Source organism: Tigriopus californicus, chromosome 5, assembly GCF_007210705.1.
Source record: "Tigriopus californicus strain San Diego chromosome 5, Tcal_SD_v2.1, whole genome shotgun sequence".
NCBI lineage: Eukaryota > Metazoa > Arthropoda > Copepoda > Harpacticoida > Harpacticidae > Tigriopus > Tigriopus californicus.
The window spans coordinates 1671617-1689397 of record NC_081444.1 but is presented as its reverse complement, the minus strand read 5'-3'; the positions used below and the strand labels follow the sequence as shown (position 1 = coordinate 1689397).

General features: G+C 43.1%; 1 protein-coding gene across 1 annotated transcript; it reads right to left on the bottom strand.

Moving 5' to 3' along the window:
- Positions 1 to 1999: 1999 nt before the first annotated feature.
- Positions 2000 to 16880, bottom strand: LOC131881135 (uncharacterized). Its single transcript, XM_059227904.1, has 5 exons — positions 16744 to 16880; positions 16641 to 16673; positions 8260 to 8368; positions 3274 to 3903; positions 2000 to 2413 (listed from the first exon to the last, which is right to left on the bottom strand). Exons 4-5 carry the CDS (start codon positions 3887 to 3889, stop codon positions 2142 to 2144), a joined length of 888 nt encoding a protein of 295 aa, XP_059083887.1. The 5' UTR covers positions 3890 to 3903; positions 8260 to 8368; positions 16641 to 16673; positions 16744 to 16880; the 3' UTR covers positions 2000 to 2141.
- Positions 16881 to 17781: the final 901 nt, after the last annotated feature.

The following is a 17781-nucleotide window of genomic DNA, read 5'->3' as shown; positions in this document are numbered from 1 at the left end:
TACTGCGATTCTAGATAACTAGCGTCTCCAGTAAAGAATTGAATCAAGTTTTGAAGCTCGATCGTGATCAGTTTGAACTCACCCAATCTGGGAATGACTTCACTGGAGGCTAGTCCTACATATATTTTTAGGTGCTAGATTATATTCTTTAATTTGGAGCAAACGATTTCAAAGCTCTAAAAGAACAATTTGCTTGGATATATTCAGTTGGGGAAAGAATCAAATTGGGTAATACAACGTGAACTTCTCGTTAAACGTTCAAACCGTTTTTAGATCAAAGTAAAACTTTAATGGTAAGTAAAATACATAGAGACAAATCTCCGACAATCTATTCTGAGGACCATTTGCACTAAGTACTTGAAAAGTTGGGCTTGAAAAGTAACCGAAAAAAGTAACGCGTCACCGTTATTGCTTCAAATTACTTTAGCAGAAAAAGAGGGCCTAACATTACTGATGTAAAGGTCGGAGAAATAACTTATCTTGCCGTCGAGCAACAAATATAGCGATATGAATGCGAGCAGTCTTCTGAAAACAAGTTGACGTGAAGAGTTGCTCTAATGAGGAAAATTTCTATTGACAACCATCTGGAATTTACGCTTAACGGCAAAACAAGTTATATTTCCGACATTTACTGATGGGGATCAAATAAAAAATCACCGAAAGTTGCGACTAGGGCTATCAATTTACACTTTCAGTGGCATATGGCATAACAAGCCGAATATCGGAAACCCGTTAGTTAGTCACAAAAAGTAACCCTGATTTTTCTTCGATCAAATCAGGGTCACCTTTTTGGTCAACCCTAACCTCCTACGGTACGTTGGAAACGGCCCATGCTTTGACTTTCCTAGTTTTCTGGCGATCCTGATTGTGAATTTTTTTTGAACCCATCACTACCTAAAATTGCAAAAACACGTTTATACAATTTTTATACCGTTTAGTATCTAAGACGTGAAACAAATGACTACAGTAATTATTCATTAGATCCTATCTGTGGAAAGTAAGTCGTTGCATTTGAGACAGATTTTCGATAGAAAATTGAATAAGAAACATTCACGCATTTTTCATTCCCTCGCTTATTAAAATAGTAACAGTAAGGCTAAAAGCTTGTTCACTTACTTTTTCTGAATATTAACGAGTTACAAATTAATGGTAGCGTTACTCATGCTGTGTTCATTAGTTCATTTTATTGTTACTGCCACTCGAAAACACAATGTGTAAGAAAGACTATAGGCATAAAAACAAAACATCAGGTCACAGGTTCAGTTCAAGGTAAATCACGCTTTAGGCAGCACAGGTAATTGACAATTGAGACAGGAAAAGAGGAAATCATAATGAATAGTAAAAGTAGCCCAATTATGATCTCTGGGTGCCAACCAACATCTTGAAGGACGAGACAGTTCAAGCCATACGAGTACACAGAAGAAGAGCGTTCCAATGATCCACAGTCACGAAACATCAGCACGAAGAAAGAATTCTGCCGTATAGAAGATTTTGCGAAAGGTTTACGAACCTCTTGCTCTACAACGCACCTGGTGATCCTCTCCATCACGTCACTGGCCATCCGTATGACATCCTCCACATTCTTGGCAACGATGCTACCTTTGTATACCTTGAAAAAGTTGACCAGGTTGCTATCAATTCTACTCTGCTCCAATGAAGGCAGACCCCACAAAAGCAGCCGTTCCCGATATTCCAGAAAGCTTTGTCATTCTTCGTTGGACAGACTCTAGAACTTCACAAATATATTTCAGGCCCAGAGGCCAAATAGATAAAGCATATTCAAGATGAGTGATTGATATGTTGTTCAAAGATTTATGCATACAAAGACGCCGAGTGGAGAAAAATCGTTTAATCATTCCAACCACCGAATTGGTACTAGTCGCCTTCCTTAGCAGAGTGGGCCGAGAACGAAATTTTTCCGCAAATGACTTTTTCATGCCGCCTTTTTTTTGAGTTATTTAGCGCCACCTGGCAACCCTGTCCAGAAGGCAGCATGTTTGAAAAGGTTGAGAGTTTAACATTTATTACTTTATTAACACATCAATTCGGTACATGCAATTGAACACTTGTCCTTCAGTTATTCTGCACTTGAAAACAATGCACATTAAGCCTTTAGCTTGTTCGAAGGTTAAGATCAGCACTCAAAAATTCCCGGAGGTACTTTGAGGATCGAATGCTCCCGCCTTGGCATCTTCAGATCTATTGGGTATTGACTCCATGTTTCTTTCATTCTCAGGGTTGAATGCAAAAATGTCAGCAACAACATCTTGATTCCAAGTGGGCAAAGATCCTCCACTGGTATAAAGTTTCCCATCAAAATCAAACAAGAAAGATTTGTAGAGACTGGTGGCAAAAGCTTCTCCAAAATGCCACGTATCGGTTGCCCAAGTGTAGATATACGGTTTATCAGAAGCTGAAATTTGGATATTGAACAAAATATAGTGGTTGATGTTTCCCCTTCTCTTTGAACGCTTTGTTTAGTATCTTCAATACTCCAATGCTAAGTTTGGTGCCACCAATATAAAAAAATGCTAACATCTGCGGATCACAATCTTGAAAAGTGTCTCGTTTAAAAGCAAAAATTAGAAATAAAGCTGAACTAAAATATTTTTCATAAGCTAAGAACAAGGCCTCACCCATGGGCTTATTTAAAATGAAAGCCTGCAAAATTATTTTAACAGTATTATCGTTCTGGCATGTGGCCATTGCTGCGTTACGAACTGCTTCCATGTTGTAGTTGAACGTGCATGTTTCGCATGAGAAATCCATCAGGACTTTCATTTATGATATCGATCTCACGTATTTTCGCTCATGAGAAAGTCCAAACTCGCGTGCCCAGCCCATTGCTTCGCCCAGAAAAACGCCCTCGTGGATGAGGTGCAGGTGGGGTAAATTGCCTAAAGATCAAGCTCCGGACGCAAAAAAATGGTAAAGAGGAAGTGGGCTTGGGCGCCTACAATAAAGTCTTGGTTAATGTGTTGTGTCGTGTCAGGAGTGGGACAATGTCACCCCCGAGAAAAGGATCAATGACAAGAATGTTAACAGAAACATCTTGCTGCGAATATTATTCATTAAAGTCATCACTTTGGTTATTCTTACGCTGTTAAGGCCTTTATGGCACGTCATGAAGAATACACGCGCAGCATTGACTTCAAAATAAAACGTTGGGTTTTTGCTACGAGATAAAGTTAACCTGCTCAGAATCGAAGTCCTTAAAACATTTTGCATTAATGATGAATAACGTATCAAAAACGTCAGTTACAATTTACTTACTTGATGCCACAACCATAAAGCTGATTTGACCATGCTTGTTGGTGAACCGCTCACAAGCCGCACTATAAGTACGGCGAGAAGTATCAGCCTTCCGCTCCCATTGCTGACTAGGCCAATGCAAGATATGCGTTTCTTTTCCATTTCCTTCGAAGATGCCGCCCACCAAAATGATATGATCCTCGTCTAAACCCCCGCCACAAGGCCCGTACGCTCCTATTGGTAGGGATGGTCCATCTACTTGTGTTCCATTGGCAAAGATAACCATCGTGCGTGCACTTGCAAAGTCGGAGCCTCTCCTGCCGCCCATTACAAACACCCATGAGTCCCGAATTTGGGCGCTAGTGAAGTCTGTCCATTTTTCGGGAAATTCTCCGGCACTTCCCCACGTCAGAGTTTTGAAGTCGAATTCGGTAATATGCATATTCACACGGTTACTCCCGTCGAATCCACCAAGAAGCCAGAGTTTATTACCGACCAAAAGACTAGGAGCCCCGTAAATAGGAGAGGGCAATTGAGGAGGGTGTGGGCAATATTTCTGATTCTTGAAATCGAGCAAGGTGACATCTGTCTTTGTGATCATGTTTCCTCTCGTCCCATCTTGTCCTCCAATTATCATGATCTGGGATGGTTCTAGGTGGAGGATTAGTTATCAAACCTTTACACTTCATGATTATGAGAAATTGATACAGAAACATGAGATAAAAGATTTCAAACGAATTGGAAGGGATGAAGGAACAATAAATTGCGAAGTTCTATAACAGACAAGTATTGGAGATCCCACATTGGGATCATGTCCAATAGTATCGACAAGGCTGTCTACCAACCAAACAACCACCTAACGTTTTCACGTCACGATAGTAGCAATATTATTACAATAACCTATTTGTTGTCAACAAACAACTGTCTTGTATGGATTTGAGGATTAAACATGATTGCATAATCACTCGAAAGTAAATCTGATCTGATATCGAACTAGAATTTGCTGATCCATAAGCCTTTGGTATAGGGGGTTGTTCTGAAAAGGAGGAAGTTATTCTGGTCTTTTTAAACTTGGATTTCCAGTAAGCATAAACGACCCATAAGGAGGCGGTCAGTTTGTAGAAGAGTCTAGAACCTCTTTCAAGAAATGATTGACGCATGATTGATGTTATAACTGCATTCTAGATGTACTTCTAATGTGGTTGGATACATTTAACTCGTTCATTTTTTCCGTGTACGAAATCAATACTTGTATTATGGGACAGCTCATCGACATATTCACATAAAAGGATGTGGTTTGATGTACTCTTCATGTCTCCTTTGTATGCTATACAGGCGTAGATCTGTGCCCTGTTCTCATTTCTTGAGAAAAGGCTATTGGTAGTATTACATTAGGTCCGGCTGAACTGGATCGGTTTAGTGAACCCTGACTCTGAGTATAACGTCTTCCGTTACCTTGAGGAGAATAACACCCAGGGTTTGGAACAAGTCCATGAGTGACATAGACCGTGGGTGGAAAACACATTTGCTTACCGGGTTCAATGAAAAAATCTTTACATTTTAGACCCACAAGTTCATCCAGATCTATCTAAGTGACCTGTGGTACAAAAAGCCGTGTGACATGTTTAAGGCAGGGTTTTATATTTGAACCTCACTAATCATCAATATAGGAGCCATTGGCAGCAATGATGGCCTCCAGTCGGCGGCGGAATGCCATGCATCCCTTGCGGATGTACTCATCTGACATGGCGTCCCAGTATTGGTTGACCGCAGCCTTGAGGGCCCCAACGTTCGGCTGCCGGATAGTGCATGCCTTTGATTGTACATGTAGCCAGAAAGTATAACCAATGGGTTTGCATCGGGTGAGTAAGGCGGACACATCTTTTTGGCCCAAACCTGAATATTTTTGGCCAATCACTCTTGAGCCTTATAAGATGTGTGGGCTGGTGCACCATCTTGCTGGAACACCACGTTTCTATCTGGGTAGTTGGCCTGCACCCATTGTAATAACTTTTCCTTCAAAGCCTGTACATAGTCGGCCCCTGTGAGCCGGTACCCAACCAGGAACCACACAAGCGGAGGAGCCTTGCCATCAAAGACCACAAAGCCCAAAGACATGGCTGATGCAGGGTGTTTTGTGGTGTGTCCTGATTAACTCATCAATGTCCCCAAAGCTCAGATACCTATCCTTTTGGCGGTTGCATACGGGGTCAACCGTCCAAGTTTTTTCATCGCTGAAGATGATGATCCTGCTTGCTCTGGCTTTTTTGAGGTCATTCAGCAGAGCCTTGCAGCGGAGGAGATGGGATTCTTTCATTGAAGGTGTCTAGAGGGGCCTCTCCACCCTCACATGGCTCTTGCCACCGGCTTTCTTGACGGTCCTGCTGATGGTCATGTCTGAAACTCCCAGTTCCTTGGCAATGGCACGCATTAACTTGAGGGGATTGGCCTGGGCCAATGTCTTGAGCTCCTTCTGGTCCAGTTTTGCCTTCCGCCCAGAGCCCTTCTTCCTATCCACGGTCTTCGAGTTTCTGACTGCATACACAGTGGGCCTAGAGACTCCCAACTGTTTTGCAATCTTGGTCGGTGACAATCAAGAGGTCAAAAGTGGGCGAATTGAAATTCGATTGTCCCGTTCAGAGGGTATTTTCTTGATGTTCATGCAAAGTACTGATTTCTGTTTCTTTTTGTTTGGTTCGATTTAGTGTCTTCTTTATCATATCTTTAAGTTACTAGATTGCAATCACTAAACTTAGTTTTAGTTCTTAGGTCAGTTTGAGGTTTCGTCATCGAGGGACATTCTGTATGGTTTTTTCTCCAAAGTATAGATGCTCTCGGCAAAGATACTCGAGGTTGAGTATACGTCATCAAATTCGACCGATCTGATTGGCTGCCAATAGTCAATGAACACGGGCTTTGATTGGAAACCTTCCCGACAAGGAGTCAGTTGCTTCTAAAAAGAGGTCGCACATTTGCATCGCATAATAGGGCAAAGCTTTGAATGATTTATGACAACTTTGATCCACCATGGATTTAACCAACTCATTCCACAGGGTTAAGAGTGTCTTTTGTCATCACAATGATAGAAGTGTGCTATTTCTCAATGAAAATGTAGTTGACACACTGATCTTTTGCATGCTACCAGTCTCAAGTTGGACTGAAGCACTTCAAAAAAGAAAGTATAGCCATATTCAACAAATTACATTGTAAAGTATAAGGGACTTGTTTCTTGATAGACTCAGGAAGGTCACATGTGATAGTGTTAATCTGAATAATCTAATAAATTATTATAGCAATCTAATCTGATGAAAAATGGTTCAGAAAGGATTCAGAAAGTTACAAAATAGTAGTGACAATCTAAAATGCCATATCCATGAATCAGCGTGTCTTCAAGTAAAATTTGGCACTGTCCCTGAAGAAAATATTTAATGATCCTTGTCATGATAGAACTCTTTCTTATCAGTTCAAAATCTGTTTGGAAACTTTTTAGTTCTACTGATTGTTTACGTTTTTTGAAGTGGAGCCACTCGTCAAACCTCGCACGTCTCTGAATCCAGGGTCCCTACTCAAAAACAGGAACAAGTTTAAAAGCTCGTAGGGTAGAACGAACCGAATATTTGGACAATCTGTTTCTCTAAAGAAGAAGGATGACACGTACACCAATGTTTTAACATGAGGGTCCAAGCGAAAGGGATTGTTTGAGTAGGCAATATCTAGTAACTCATGGTAAGGCAGAGAGGAATCAATGACTGTCACTTAATCAATGACATCAGGATCGTCAGTCAGGACCAAGTCTAGCACATTTTTCTCATTTAAAACCTAGTCCTCGAATAAGGTACAGCACGAGTTTGATGAGGCAGTAGGACCTCCAAAGTATCCAAGGTCTTCCTCAAATTTGAGCCAGGTCAGTGCGAGGAAAAATGTAGTCTCCTGGTTGGGGTTGCCATAAGTTTGAGTTCCGAGATACACCCTAACACCTTGTTTCGTTCCGGTCGCCTTTTGCACAGTTGTTAAGCTGGCAATAAGAGCGTTTTTCCTGTCTGAATTTGAAAGCTAGTATGAGTTACCTCAACTATTGCTAAATTAGAAGCATCTCTTATTCTGACTATGTTAAAATTATTGGAAGGCTATCATCTTGATTTGATTTCCATCGATCCCCCTTTCGGTTCGTTGCCAATGTCTAAGTATCTGGTAAATTTTCAACCTTCTCCACGTCAAGTGACATTGGCTGGCTTTTAATAAGCACCCTTACATGCAAGGTCACGCAGCCCAAAGAAAACGGGAAGAGGCACGGTAGATCGCTAAATAAACTACAAGTGACTTGGTTTGAATGCGATTTTTTTCGGACATTATGTGACCCGGGTCATTAATTCTAAATCAAAAAATATTTTGATTAATTAGTATATTTAATTAATTAATTAATTAATTAATATGATACAAAGCGCCCTGTGAAGTGCAGAACTTATGTAAAATTTCCTTAAGGGTAAAGAGGCTCATTTTTTGTTATTTAAGAGGAAGGGTAATAGACTGGGAGCACCCCAAAGCAAATCAATTGCAATGGTGCGTGGTAAAAATTTATTTGACATTTTTCAATGCCCTGGCTTCATCCACAAGTGAGCACCTCCAGAGAGAGCTTGAAAAGACGTCGCAAATTTGAAGATAGAAAAACTCCAAAACTTGTTAGGGAACATAGCAAGAGGACTGACCATTATTAAGCCTCCACGTCTTAACAATAAGTATTCTTTGTTGACCCTAAAGTGCTTGTAAATATTAGAAAAAAGTGCCGAAACGAAATCTGTGTCAAGAGGGTAATTCTAGATTGGGAGGCCTCCAAATATCCTCAAATTTATTTGTAGGGCATACTAGGGGTCGGTAGAAGACAACTAAAAGGTAAGGCGTATGCATTTAACGTCACATGCAATAAGTTCCACATCATTGTTGCTATGGGATGAATAGGACACAACACAGTTGTTGTTGACGTAGAGGCACACCCCACAATGGGCTTACCTGTGCTTTCACTAGAGTCTTTGATCCTTGGTATTTTTCTTCAGTTGGCCTTGATGTGGCCAGATTTGCATTTAGCCCTAAGACATACAGTGGCAAAGACCATCTAAGCCTGAAAAGAGGTCACAAGCTATGAAGAGAACCCTTATTACTTCTTTTTGAATAGTTGGAAACTCTTTTAAAGAACACACGAAAGACTTTCCAGGTCCGTAGGATTTACATCCAGCTATTGGAACATTGAAGTAGCAACTGCATGATGATGTCAGCACAAATTTTGGGAGGTCACTGGGGCACTTCTCAAAAAAGTTGGGGTACTAAAAACCCAAGATATAAACCGCAATATTGGACAAAAAACTTTGTTAAGATTTAAAAAAGTTCATTGCAAAAATAAGAAATTCTAAAATACGAAAAATAAGTCGAAAAAAAGCCTTTTTTTCTTCTAAAAAATAGGTTTTATGGATATTTACGAGTGAAACGTGGACAATTTAGTAAAATGCAATGCTACATGAACCATTCCTTTAATGGTTAAAAGAATTGAAATTATAATTCAACCCTTTATCAACGAACTATAAAGCGTCAATAGTGTGAGCGAGCTCTCAAAATTTGAAGGTGACGTCATCTTGATGGGTTTTCCTCTCCTGCTTCAATGTCTCAATAGGTCACTTAACAAGCCATTGAGGTTGGCTTCGTGTGAAGGGTAGCCCCTTTCATCATTTTGATGACAAAAAGCAATGAATCGTGCCCCGGGTCAGTGCGTTCAATCGATATATCGAAGCACAATCAATGTATTCACAACACAGGTATTCATAAGTTTGCGGAATATTTGTAATCGTAAGTGCTTGAGGAGCACTTTTTGCACGCCTCACTTCATCAACGTCTCATCACATTCCCACACCAATAGTAATGAAAACAAACACAGAATACGCCACCCAACATTAACTTGATTTGATTTATTACTCTTCCGTTTGATAGGTGGGTGTTGTGATATTATGAACCTCTTTATTCCCGCCATTTATGTCCATAGTTTGTATGCTCTCCACACTCGCTCCTGTACCTTCCTCACTAGCTATTTAAGCTTTTCGCATTTACACAATAGTCATGTTCTTCCCAGGCCGCCCATTCTTCTGCAATAAAACTTCATGTTTCCTCAACCTCTTGATCTGTGTTCTTGGGTATAACACATGGCGCGTCGGTAGAGCCCATCACTTGGGTATCGTTCCTACCCGTGGATTGAATGGCCAATGTCGACATGGCACCGAAGGTTGAAGGGGAAACCCTCTCTCGTTTGAGGAGAAGAAGAGGCCAATTCCGTTACAAGGCCAGCGCCTCCGTTCAGGCCGTGAAAGCCAATGTGGCTACGTTGAAGGTGATGGATGCGGCCAGCTGGGAAGCTTGGCAATTTTCGTGCCTCGAGGATGAAATCGAGGCATTAGATCGTCGTGTGGAAGCCTATGCTGAGGCTCATGTCAACGTCCTATGTGTGGACTCTAATGATGATGATGGGGACACCGATGATGATGATTCCCGAACCGTGCGTGATTTCCAAGACTATGTGCTCTTGGTCGAGCAGGAAACTCGCATCATGCGATGTCAATTTGATGCCTCTAGTCCAGGTGGGGACATGAGGACACAGAGCATGGCCGACCCGACTCCATTCAGGATCAACACCTCGTTGAAGCCCTTTCCGTTATCCGTGGACGTTTCTTTGGCAAACTTCCAAGTATGGCGCCAAAAATTTACGGACTTCTATGTGTCAAATCGGATGGACCAGTTTCCAGTGGAGGAACAGCGGGCCCAACTGCGTGGTTGCATGGATGTGACCATGATCCAGACCCTCTCGCAGTACCTTGATGTGCAGGAAGATGAACCTGTGAAGGATGTCCTGGCAAAGCTGCAGATCCATCTGGCTAAATCCATCAACATCGTTCGGAGACGGCATGACTTTCATGGTCTAAGTCAGAGGCAAGGCGAGTCCTTCTGTGACCTATTTGTGAGATTGAAGTTGGTGGGAGAGTTGGCTGACCTTTCCAATATCTCTTACGACGAGTTACTCACATCTCAATTGATCGTGGCCGTGACTGATTGCGAGTTACAACGCGAGCTGTTGTGCATGGATGCGCCAACACTTGCCCAGGTCAAGGCCAAATGTGAATCGTGGGAGTCTAGTGGCTCCAATCTGGCAGCTCTCCACGACGAATCCCAGGTGAATGTGGATCGGATCTCGTCGTATAAATTGGGCAAAGGTGGCCCTAGAGTTGTGCCTCACTGGATGGATGATAGGTCAAGATGCGAACATTGTGGATTTGCCGAGCATTTGGGCCCGAAATGTCCTGCCCTTGGCAAACACTGCGTCAAGTGCGGCGGGCGTGGACATTTCCAATTTGTGTGTCGGGCAGATGACCGGAAAAAGGATGACGAGACAAAAGATGAGCCTATAGTCTGGACAGTGAGAGTGTCCACTGCACGAGTGATGAGGGTTCGCTCTATGGTTGATAACCCTCGAGCGTGTATAATGATCGGCTCCAAGATGAGTGAGCCATTTTGGGTGGATGCTATTCCCGACACAGGAGCAACATGTTGCGTTGTTCCGTCCGGCCTCATGCATAAGAATGGGGTTGTGGTTGACCCCTCCGAGAAGCTGGTGATCAAGGTTGCGAATGGTCACGACCTTCTGTGCAATGGAGTGGCTAATCTAGAGATGACGTGGCTGCATCACAAGATCTCTGTTGTTGCCTATGTTAGCCCCGATGTGGATGCTGTGTTGATATCCTGTCCTGCGATGCTGGGACTCGGGATGATTCCGCCTTCTTTCCCTTTTTCGATTGAAGACGACATTCGGTATCACAGAACCAAATCAGGCGTGCCTAATAGTAGCAATCGAGGTGTCGTGCTGTTATCTCGAGATGTTCCGAAGCTGCCTCATTATGATATGATCTTACGTTAATCAAATATGTATTTATTCGATTTGAGGGAGGTGTTGTGATATTATGAACCTCTTTATTCCCGCCATTTATGTCCATAGTTTGTATGCTCTCCACACTCGCTCCTGTACCTTCCTCACTAGCTATTTAAGCTTTTCGCATTTACACAATAGTCATGTTCTTCCCAGGCCGCCCATTCTTCTGCAATAAAACTTCATGTTTCCTCAACCACTTGATCTGTGTTCTTGGGTATAACACAGTGGGCCTTCATTTTTGCATTTGATTCAGATACTTGATTAGAAAATCAGCAGTGCTACCGGAGAAAAAAACGCGGGAGCCAGACAGAGACAGATCAGTACGAGTATGTCTCGTATGTCGCAAATAGGACTGCTCGGCGTGGCTTTATTCAGATTCAATCTCACCAATGATTGGAAAATTGGAACAAAAAGTAGGCATGAGACCACCTTAGTAATCAGGGCATTAGTAACGAAATTACAACAATTCGTTCCTTTTTCGAAAAAGGAATCGTAATTCCATTACATTTCAAAATTGTTTAATTGTAACGACCCAAAAGCCAAAAGAATTACTCGTTACTCGTTCCTTTTTCAGCTTCCAGAATGGCCTTTAAATTTTTGTTAATAGCGGTACTGCAGAGGAACCTTAAATATAAAAATTGCCATTTATTGCTAATTTCATCTAGCATATTACGATCAAAGAAAGTCTGAGTTGAAAATTGTGCTTGCTCTGAACTACTCTGAGGGTGTCCTTGTTTTTCTAATCTGAAATTGTACTTGCTACTTTATTGTTTTTATATCTCCTCAATCAAATTCCGTTGGACAGAAGAGTTGATTCTGTGCAATTGTCAAGGACGGAGAATCTCTCCTTAGCCTTCATGACCATAATACATCAATTTTCTAAAGCCTCATTTCCACGACTTAAGTCATAGACCTCTGACAAGGAACCTTTACCGACTTCACAATAATTCACAGTCTAATACTGGTTTTCCATCATGACTTTTGCGACAGTGTTTCAAACCTTCAACAATCATCATCCCATCCAGTGTTCCAGTCTTGACTCCTCAAAACATGATGATGCCAAGGCTCATTAATTAAAAATGTTGACACGAAATCTTCAAATGTTGCGCATTAGGACTCTGTTCGCGTGGACTGTATGTTTTCGATGTGTAAGAGCGATACTTTCTTTATTTCTCTTACTACTAATTACACGTGTTCCATATTGTCCTTTTTAGCTGTCGCCTCAGGGTGTGTCTATATCTTGGTCTCTACAGTGTTAGTCTCCAGTGTTATCCACTCACGGTTCTTGTATAACGTGAGGGCCTTCGGATCTTTCGTCCTGAACGAGAGTATTTGATACAGTCGGAGGGAGATGAATCAGGAGCAGGCAACGAATGACTGTTGGGTTGTGTAGTAGTAACAGAATTATATGGAACTGGTTCTTGTTCGATGATTGTAACGTAAGCCGTTTTTAGACGGTCAATAGAGACTTTGGATGGTCCACTATTCAGTTCCACTGTATAATATTTGTTTGATTGACCGAGGACACGAAAAGGACCGTCATATGGACGTTGAAGGGGGGTGCGATGCGAATCTCTGCGAATATACACAAATCCAGTAGATCCAAGATTCAAAGGCACGGGAGATGTTTTGGATTGGGACAAACCTGTAGGGGGTGGTAGAATTTCGTGCATCTTTGTTTTCAGGAATTGTAGAAACTCGGCTGATGGGAGCACCGAATATCCAGGTTGGACAAATTCGCCGGGTATGGCCAAATTAGTTCCGTAAACCAACTCGGCGGGGGAGCATCCCGGGTTAACACGCCAAGACGTCCTAATTCCCAGCATTACGAGCGGAAGTTGGTCCATCCACCGCCCAGTAGTCGTTTTGGCTTTGATGGCGGCTTTTAATTGTCTATGCAAACGTTCTACTAACCCGTTGTATTGGGGATGGTAAGATGTTGTAGAATGCATCTTAGTTCCAAGTAAGTCGCCTAGTTCTGACCATAGCTGAGACACAAATTGTCGATCACGATCCGAGGTGATATCATCTGGGACTCCGTAAAGGGCAACCCAATGCCTCAAGAGACCTCGTGCACATGCTTCTGCTGTGGCCTCCGGCAAAGGAATAGCCTGTGGCCAACGGGTGAACCTATCCACGATTGTCAGTATGTAACTCATCTGTTCACTTATTGGCAAGGGTCCCACCAAATCCACATGAATGCTACGAAACCGACCAGTCGGAAGATCTCGTTCTTGTAAGGGTGCACGTACATGCCGACTAATCTTTGACGCTTGGCAGGGATGACATGTCTGACACCAAAGGCGAATATCCTTTTTCATACCGTGCCAAACGTAACGGGATGCGATTGCCCGCTGTGTAGGCCGAACACCTCCATGGGATAGGGAATGTATCTTGTCAAAAATCTTTCTTGCCCAAGATTGGGGTAAAATGGGCCTGTGTTTACCCGTAGAAATGTCACAAAGAATACTTGTTGAGCCATGAGGTACGTATTGAAGTTTCAACCCAGAAAGCGTTGTTTGACAGGCCTGTACTTCACCAGAAGAGCGTTGGTCTTTGGCAAGTGCGTCATAATCGATATCATGTTGGGAATTCGTGGAACAAATTCGGGATAGGGCGTCTGCCACGACATTGAATTTACCCTTTACATGGCGTATATCCGAAGTAAATTCCGACAAGTAAGAGAGTTGTCGAATTTGACGGGGAGAGTGATTAGCATTACTTTGCAGTGCGTATTGGAGGACTTTTTGATCTGTGTAGAGGGTGAAAGGCAATCCTTCAACAAAATGTCGGAAGTGTTTTACAGCACAGTATGCACCCAATAATTCCCGATCAAAAGTGCGGTACTTTGTTTCTGTTTGAGTACGTTTTCGCGAAAAGAACGCCAAAGGCACCCAAATGCCACTGTGCAGTTGCTCCAATTGGGCTCCAATGGCGGAGTTAGAGGCATCTGTGGTGATGCTTGTTGGCGCATTGGGCCGCGGATGATGTAAAAGGGTTGCAGACGATAAGGCCTTCTTGGCGTTGTCAAATGACACCTGGCATTCAAAAGACCAGTCGATGAAACCATTTGCCACCCGCTTGCGAATGTAGGGGAGCCAAAGTGCTCGAAATTTCCGGGAGAAAACCTCTATAGTAATTTAACATGCCCAAAAATCTTTGCAAGGATGTACGGTTCACAGGGTTGGGGTACTTGACAATCGTTGCGACTCTTTCTGCGAGAGGTTGAATTCCTTGGGGCGATACGTGATGGCCCAAAAAATCCAGTTCAGATACCCCAAAACGCATTTTGATTTGTTGAGAACGAGGCCATTGTCTGTAGCACTTGAAATACTTGGCGTAAATGATCGAAATGTTGGGCTGAAGTATTGCTCGCGACCAAAATGTCGTCCAGAAATACAAATGCGAACGGTATGTCACAAAATATTCTGTCCATCAATCGTTGAAATACTTGGGCTCCATTTTTTAAACCAAATGGCATTCGCACGTATTCGTAAAGTCCCATAGGTGTAATTAGAGCGGTTTTTTGGGATTGAAGATGGAGCCATCGGAATCTGGTGATAACCACGGGTTAGATCAATCTTGGAGAAAATGGTTGCCCCACTCAAACGTCGGTTGAAGTCTTGAATATGGGGTAAAGGGTAACGATTATCATTGTAATGCCATTCAAAGTTGTGTAATCTCCCACAATTCGCCATTCTCCAGACTTTTTGGACACCATGTGAGCCGCCGAAGCCCAAGGCGAAACGGCGCATTATACCCATGCGTTCATTTTTTAAGATATTGATTTTCATGGCCTTGAACTTTTCAGGGTTTAGACGGCGTGCTTTGGCATAAACGGGGGGACCTGACGTTATAATGTGATGTTCCACTCCATATGCATTAATTGGCGAATCAAAACAGGGAATCATGAGTCTGGGAAATTCTTTGAGTAACGCTTGAAATGGCCCAGTTGGTATGACTGAAAGACCAGAGATGCTAGAAAGTATTTGGTGGCTGTCAGAAGCGGGAAGGAAATATCCCTTGTTCAAATTCCATAATCTGCGACCTAGTAGATCAATGGCCAGATTGTTTTTATAGAAAAAATCGGCTCCAAGAATGGGACGTGTGACGTCTGCCAAGTAGAATTCGTGAGTAAAGGAACGAAAATTGCCCAAAACCAGACGCATTGATTTCTTGCCCCATGTTGGGATTGTACTACCATTTGCTGCAGTTAAGGCACTAGTGTGAGTGTGGGCACCTTTGTCACGAACAGATGCAGGAAAAACAGAAACATCGGCACCAGTGTCCACCAAAAAAGATAAGCCTGAGTGGCGATCCATGAAGCATAAGGTATTGGGAAAGGAACCGACCGCTTGTACATTTAGCAGCCGGCCTGGAAGTTTTCCGCATCAGAGATCTTTCTTGAGAGAGGTAAATCTTTGAACAAACAACCCGGTTGACATTGGCGGGCGTGTGGACCATATCTGGCATGATAATGACAAATGAATTTGTCAGAGTTATTAAAAGCACTCTTGTTGTGCCAAGCCTGCCAACGATCTTTCCTTGGCCGGGGACCTCCGTTGGACCGAGCTCTACCGGAATTCGTATTCTGTGATAGTCCATTAATTTGCTCATAGTCACAAGTGGTCCCTAGATCATTTTTAAAGGTGGCAGCATGTATTTCTCCTTGCGGCACTGAAGCACGGGCCTCCACTATGCGATCGGCAGCTCGGGCTAAATCCTCCACAGTGCCAAATTCTTGCCCGGCTAAAATACTGCGGACATCGCCTGGGAGGTTAGCCAAGAGCAGGGCACGTTTTAATGTTACGGGATCATCATTGAGCGCGTTTATTTTTCTGAGCAGGGCTGAAGGTTTGCGATCACCTAATCCGTTCAGGGACAAAGGTTCGGCATCTTTCTGAGCAGTCGATTTGCCGTAAGTTTCGATCAGCGCCTTTTTCAAAGCGGAGTATTTGTTAACAGCTGGCGGGTTCGTAATCAACGACCTGATCTCAGTGGCTGTGGCGTCGTCCAACGTAGACAACACATAGTCATACTTGGTGTCTTCGGTCGTGATTGATCTAGTGTTGAATAACGCTTCGGCTCGTTCAAATCAAATTTCCGGATCACCCGTCCAGAATTCGGGAAGCTTAAGTGAGACCGCTTGGACGGAGGGAAGAGATTGCAAAGACTGAAGTTGTCGGGCAAGCTCGGCGAGATCCACGGTAGTCATTGTTCTGGTTCTACGCGAGTTCAGCGTCGGGGTCACCAATGTAAGAGCGATACTTTCTTTATTTCTCGTACTACTAATTACACGTGTTCCATATTGTCCTTTTTAGCTGTCGCCTCAGGGTGCCTATAACTTGGTCTCTACAGATGTTTTCCCTTTCTAATCTCGTCTCTGCTTTCTGTACCCGCTTTCCGACCAAAGATCGCAATCACTTACTTGTGTTCATTGACGTTGTTGCTTTATTTCTTTCTAAAAGACAGAATTAGGTTTGGTAATAATATGAAATAAGTTTTAAAAAAAGGTTTTTCCATGCACGAACCAGCAGATCTCTTCCACATGGGCGTTTTGTTCGGGATCTCATCTCACTCACTCACTGGTTGCCGGGGCTTTTTCCTTTTGTGTCCATCTTGCTCGTCTCGGGTTCATATCTGAGCACGAGCTACTTGTTCCGTGCATAATCGAGTACATCATCCTAATATGTTAAGGATAAATGATGTACAGGAAGAACAATTGGTTACGGAACAGTGTATTGAAACATCCGGGAAAAATTAACACCCTGTGTAATAAACAATCACCAGCGTGCCCAAGCCACGCTGAAATGGCGTGCCCAAGCTGTCGTGAATTGGCGGGCCCAGGCTATCGTGAAACAATGTCTAAGCTGTCTTGAATGGGCGGGCCCAGGCTATCGTGAAACAGCGTGTCCAAGCTGTCTTGGATTGGCGGGCCCAGGCTATGGTGAGTCGGCGGACCCACGCCATCTTGAAACGGCGTGTCCAAGCTGTCTCGAATCAACACGCACAAGCTGGCTTGACAAGCTGCCCATTGACGAAAAACAAATCGTCCAAAAAAAGGGGAGTCACCATTGAACATTGAAAGGGATAACAACTCCCAACTTGAAGCTCTTTTGCTGGTAGTTGAATCAAGGACAATTTTGCTAGAAGTGCCGGAAGTCGAGTCGACCTAGTTTGAAATCAGAGCAGTGAGAGTCAACGCTTGGAGTCGGGACCCAGGAAGCCGTGCAAAGTCAAGAGGACCTGGGGAAGTGCATTGGATACATCAGTGAGCCAGCATAGACCTGTATAACAGTGTCTGGAGCTGAGTACAGGTGCAACTTCTGAGTTATTCTCCGTCAATTCGATCCTGGACCTCAATCCGATCGATTCGATGTCATTGCCGTGGATCCCCATTGGATGAAAGAATCACCCTCGTCAAAAGTAGGATTTGACCATTCTCTATCCATGTATGTTTTCCTTCTTCCATGGCCAAGCAATTATCCCCTCATTCATTACCCGAGCAAGACAACTGATTGGTAGTGTCATTTCATGTATATAATAGAATAAAGTAGATTGAACTGTAC

Bases quoted from the DNA above. Each gene is read 5' to 3' on its own strand.
- LOC131881135 (XM_059227904.1), bottom strand. From the start codon at position 3,889: ATGATAATTGGAGGACAAGATGGGACGAGAGGAAACATGATCACAAAG. The intron at 2,414-3,273 runs GTAAGTAAATTG...TCCAAATTTCAG, and splicing joins CTTTATGGTTGTGGCATCAA to CTTCTGATAAACCGTATATC.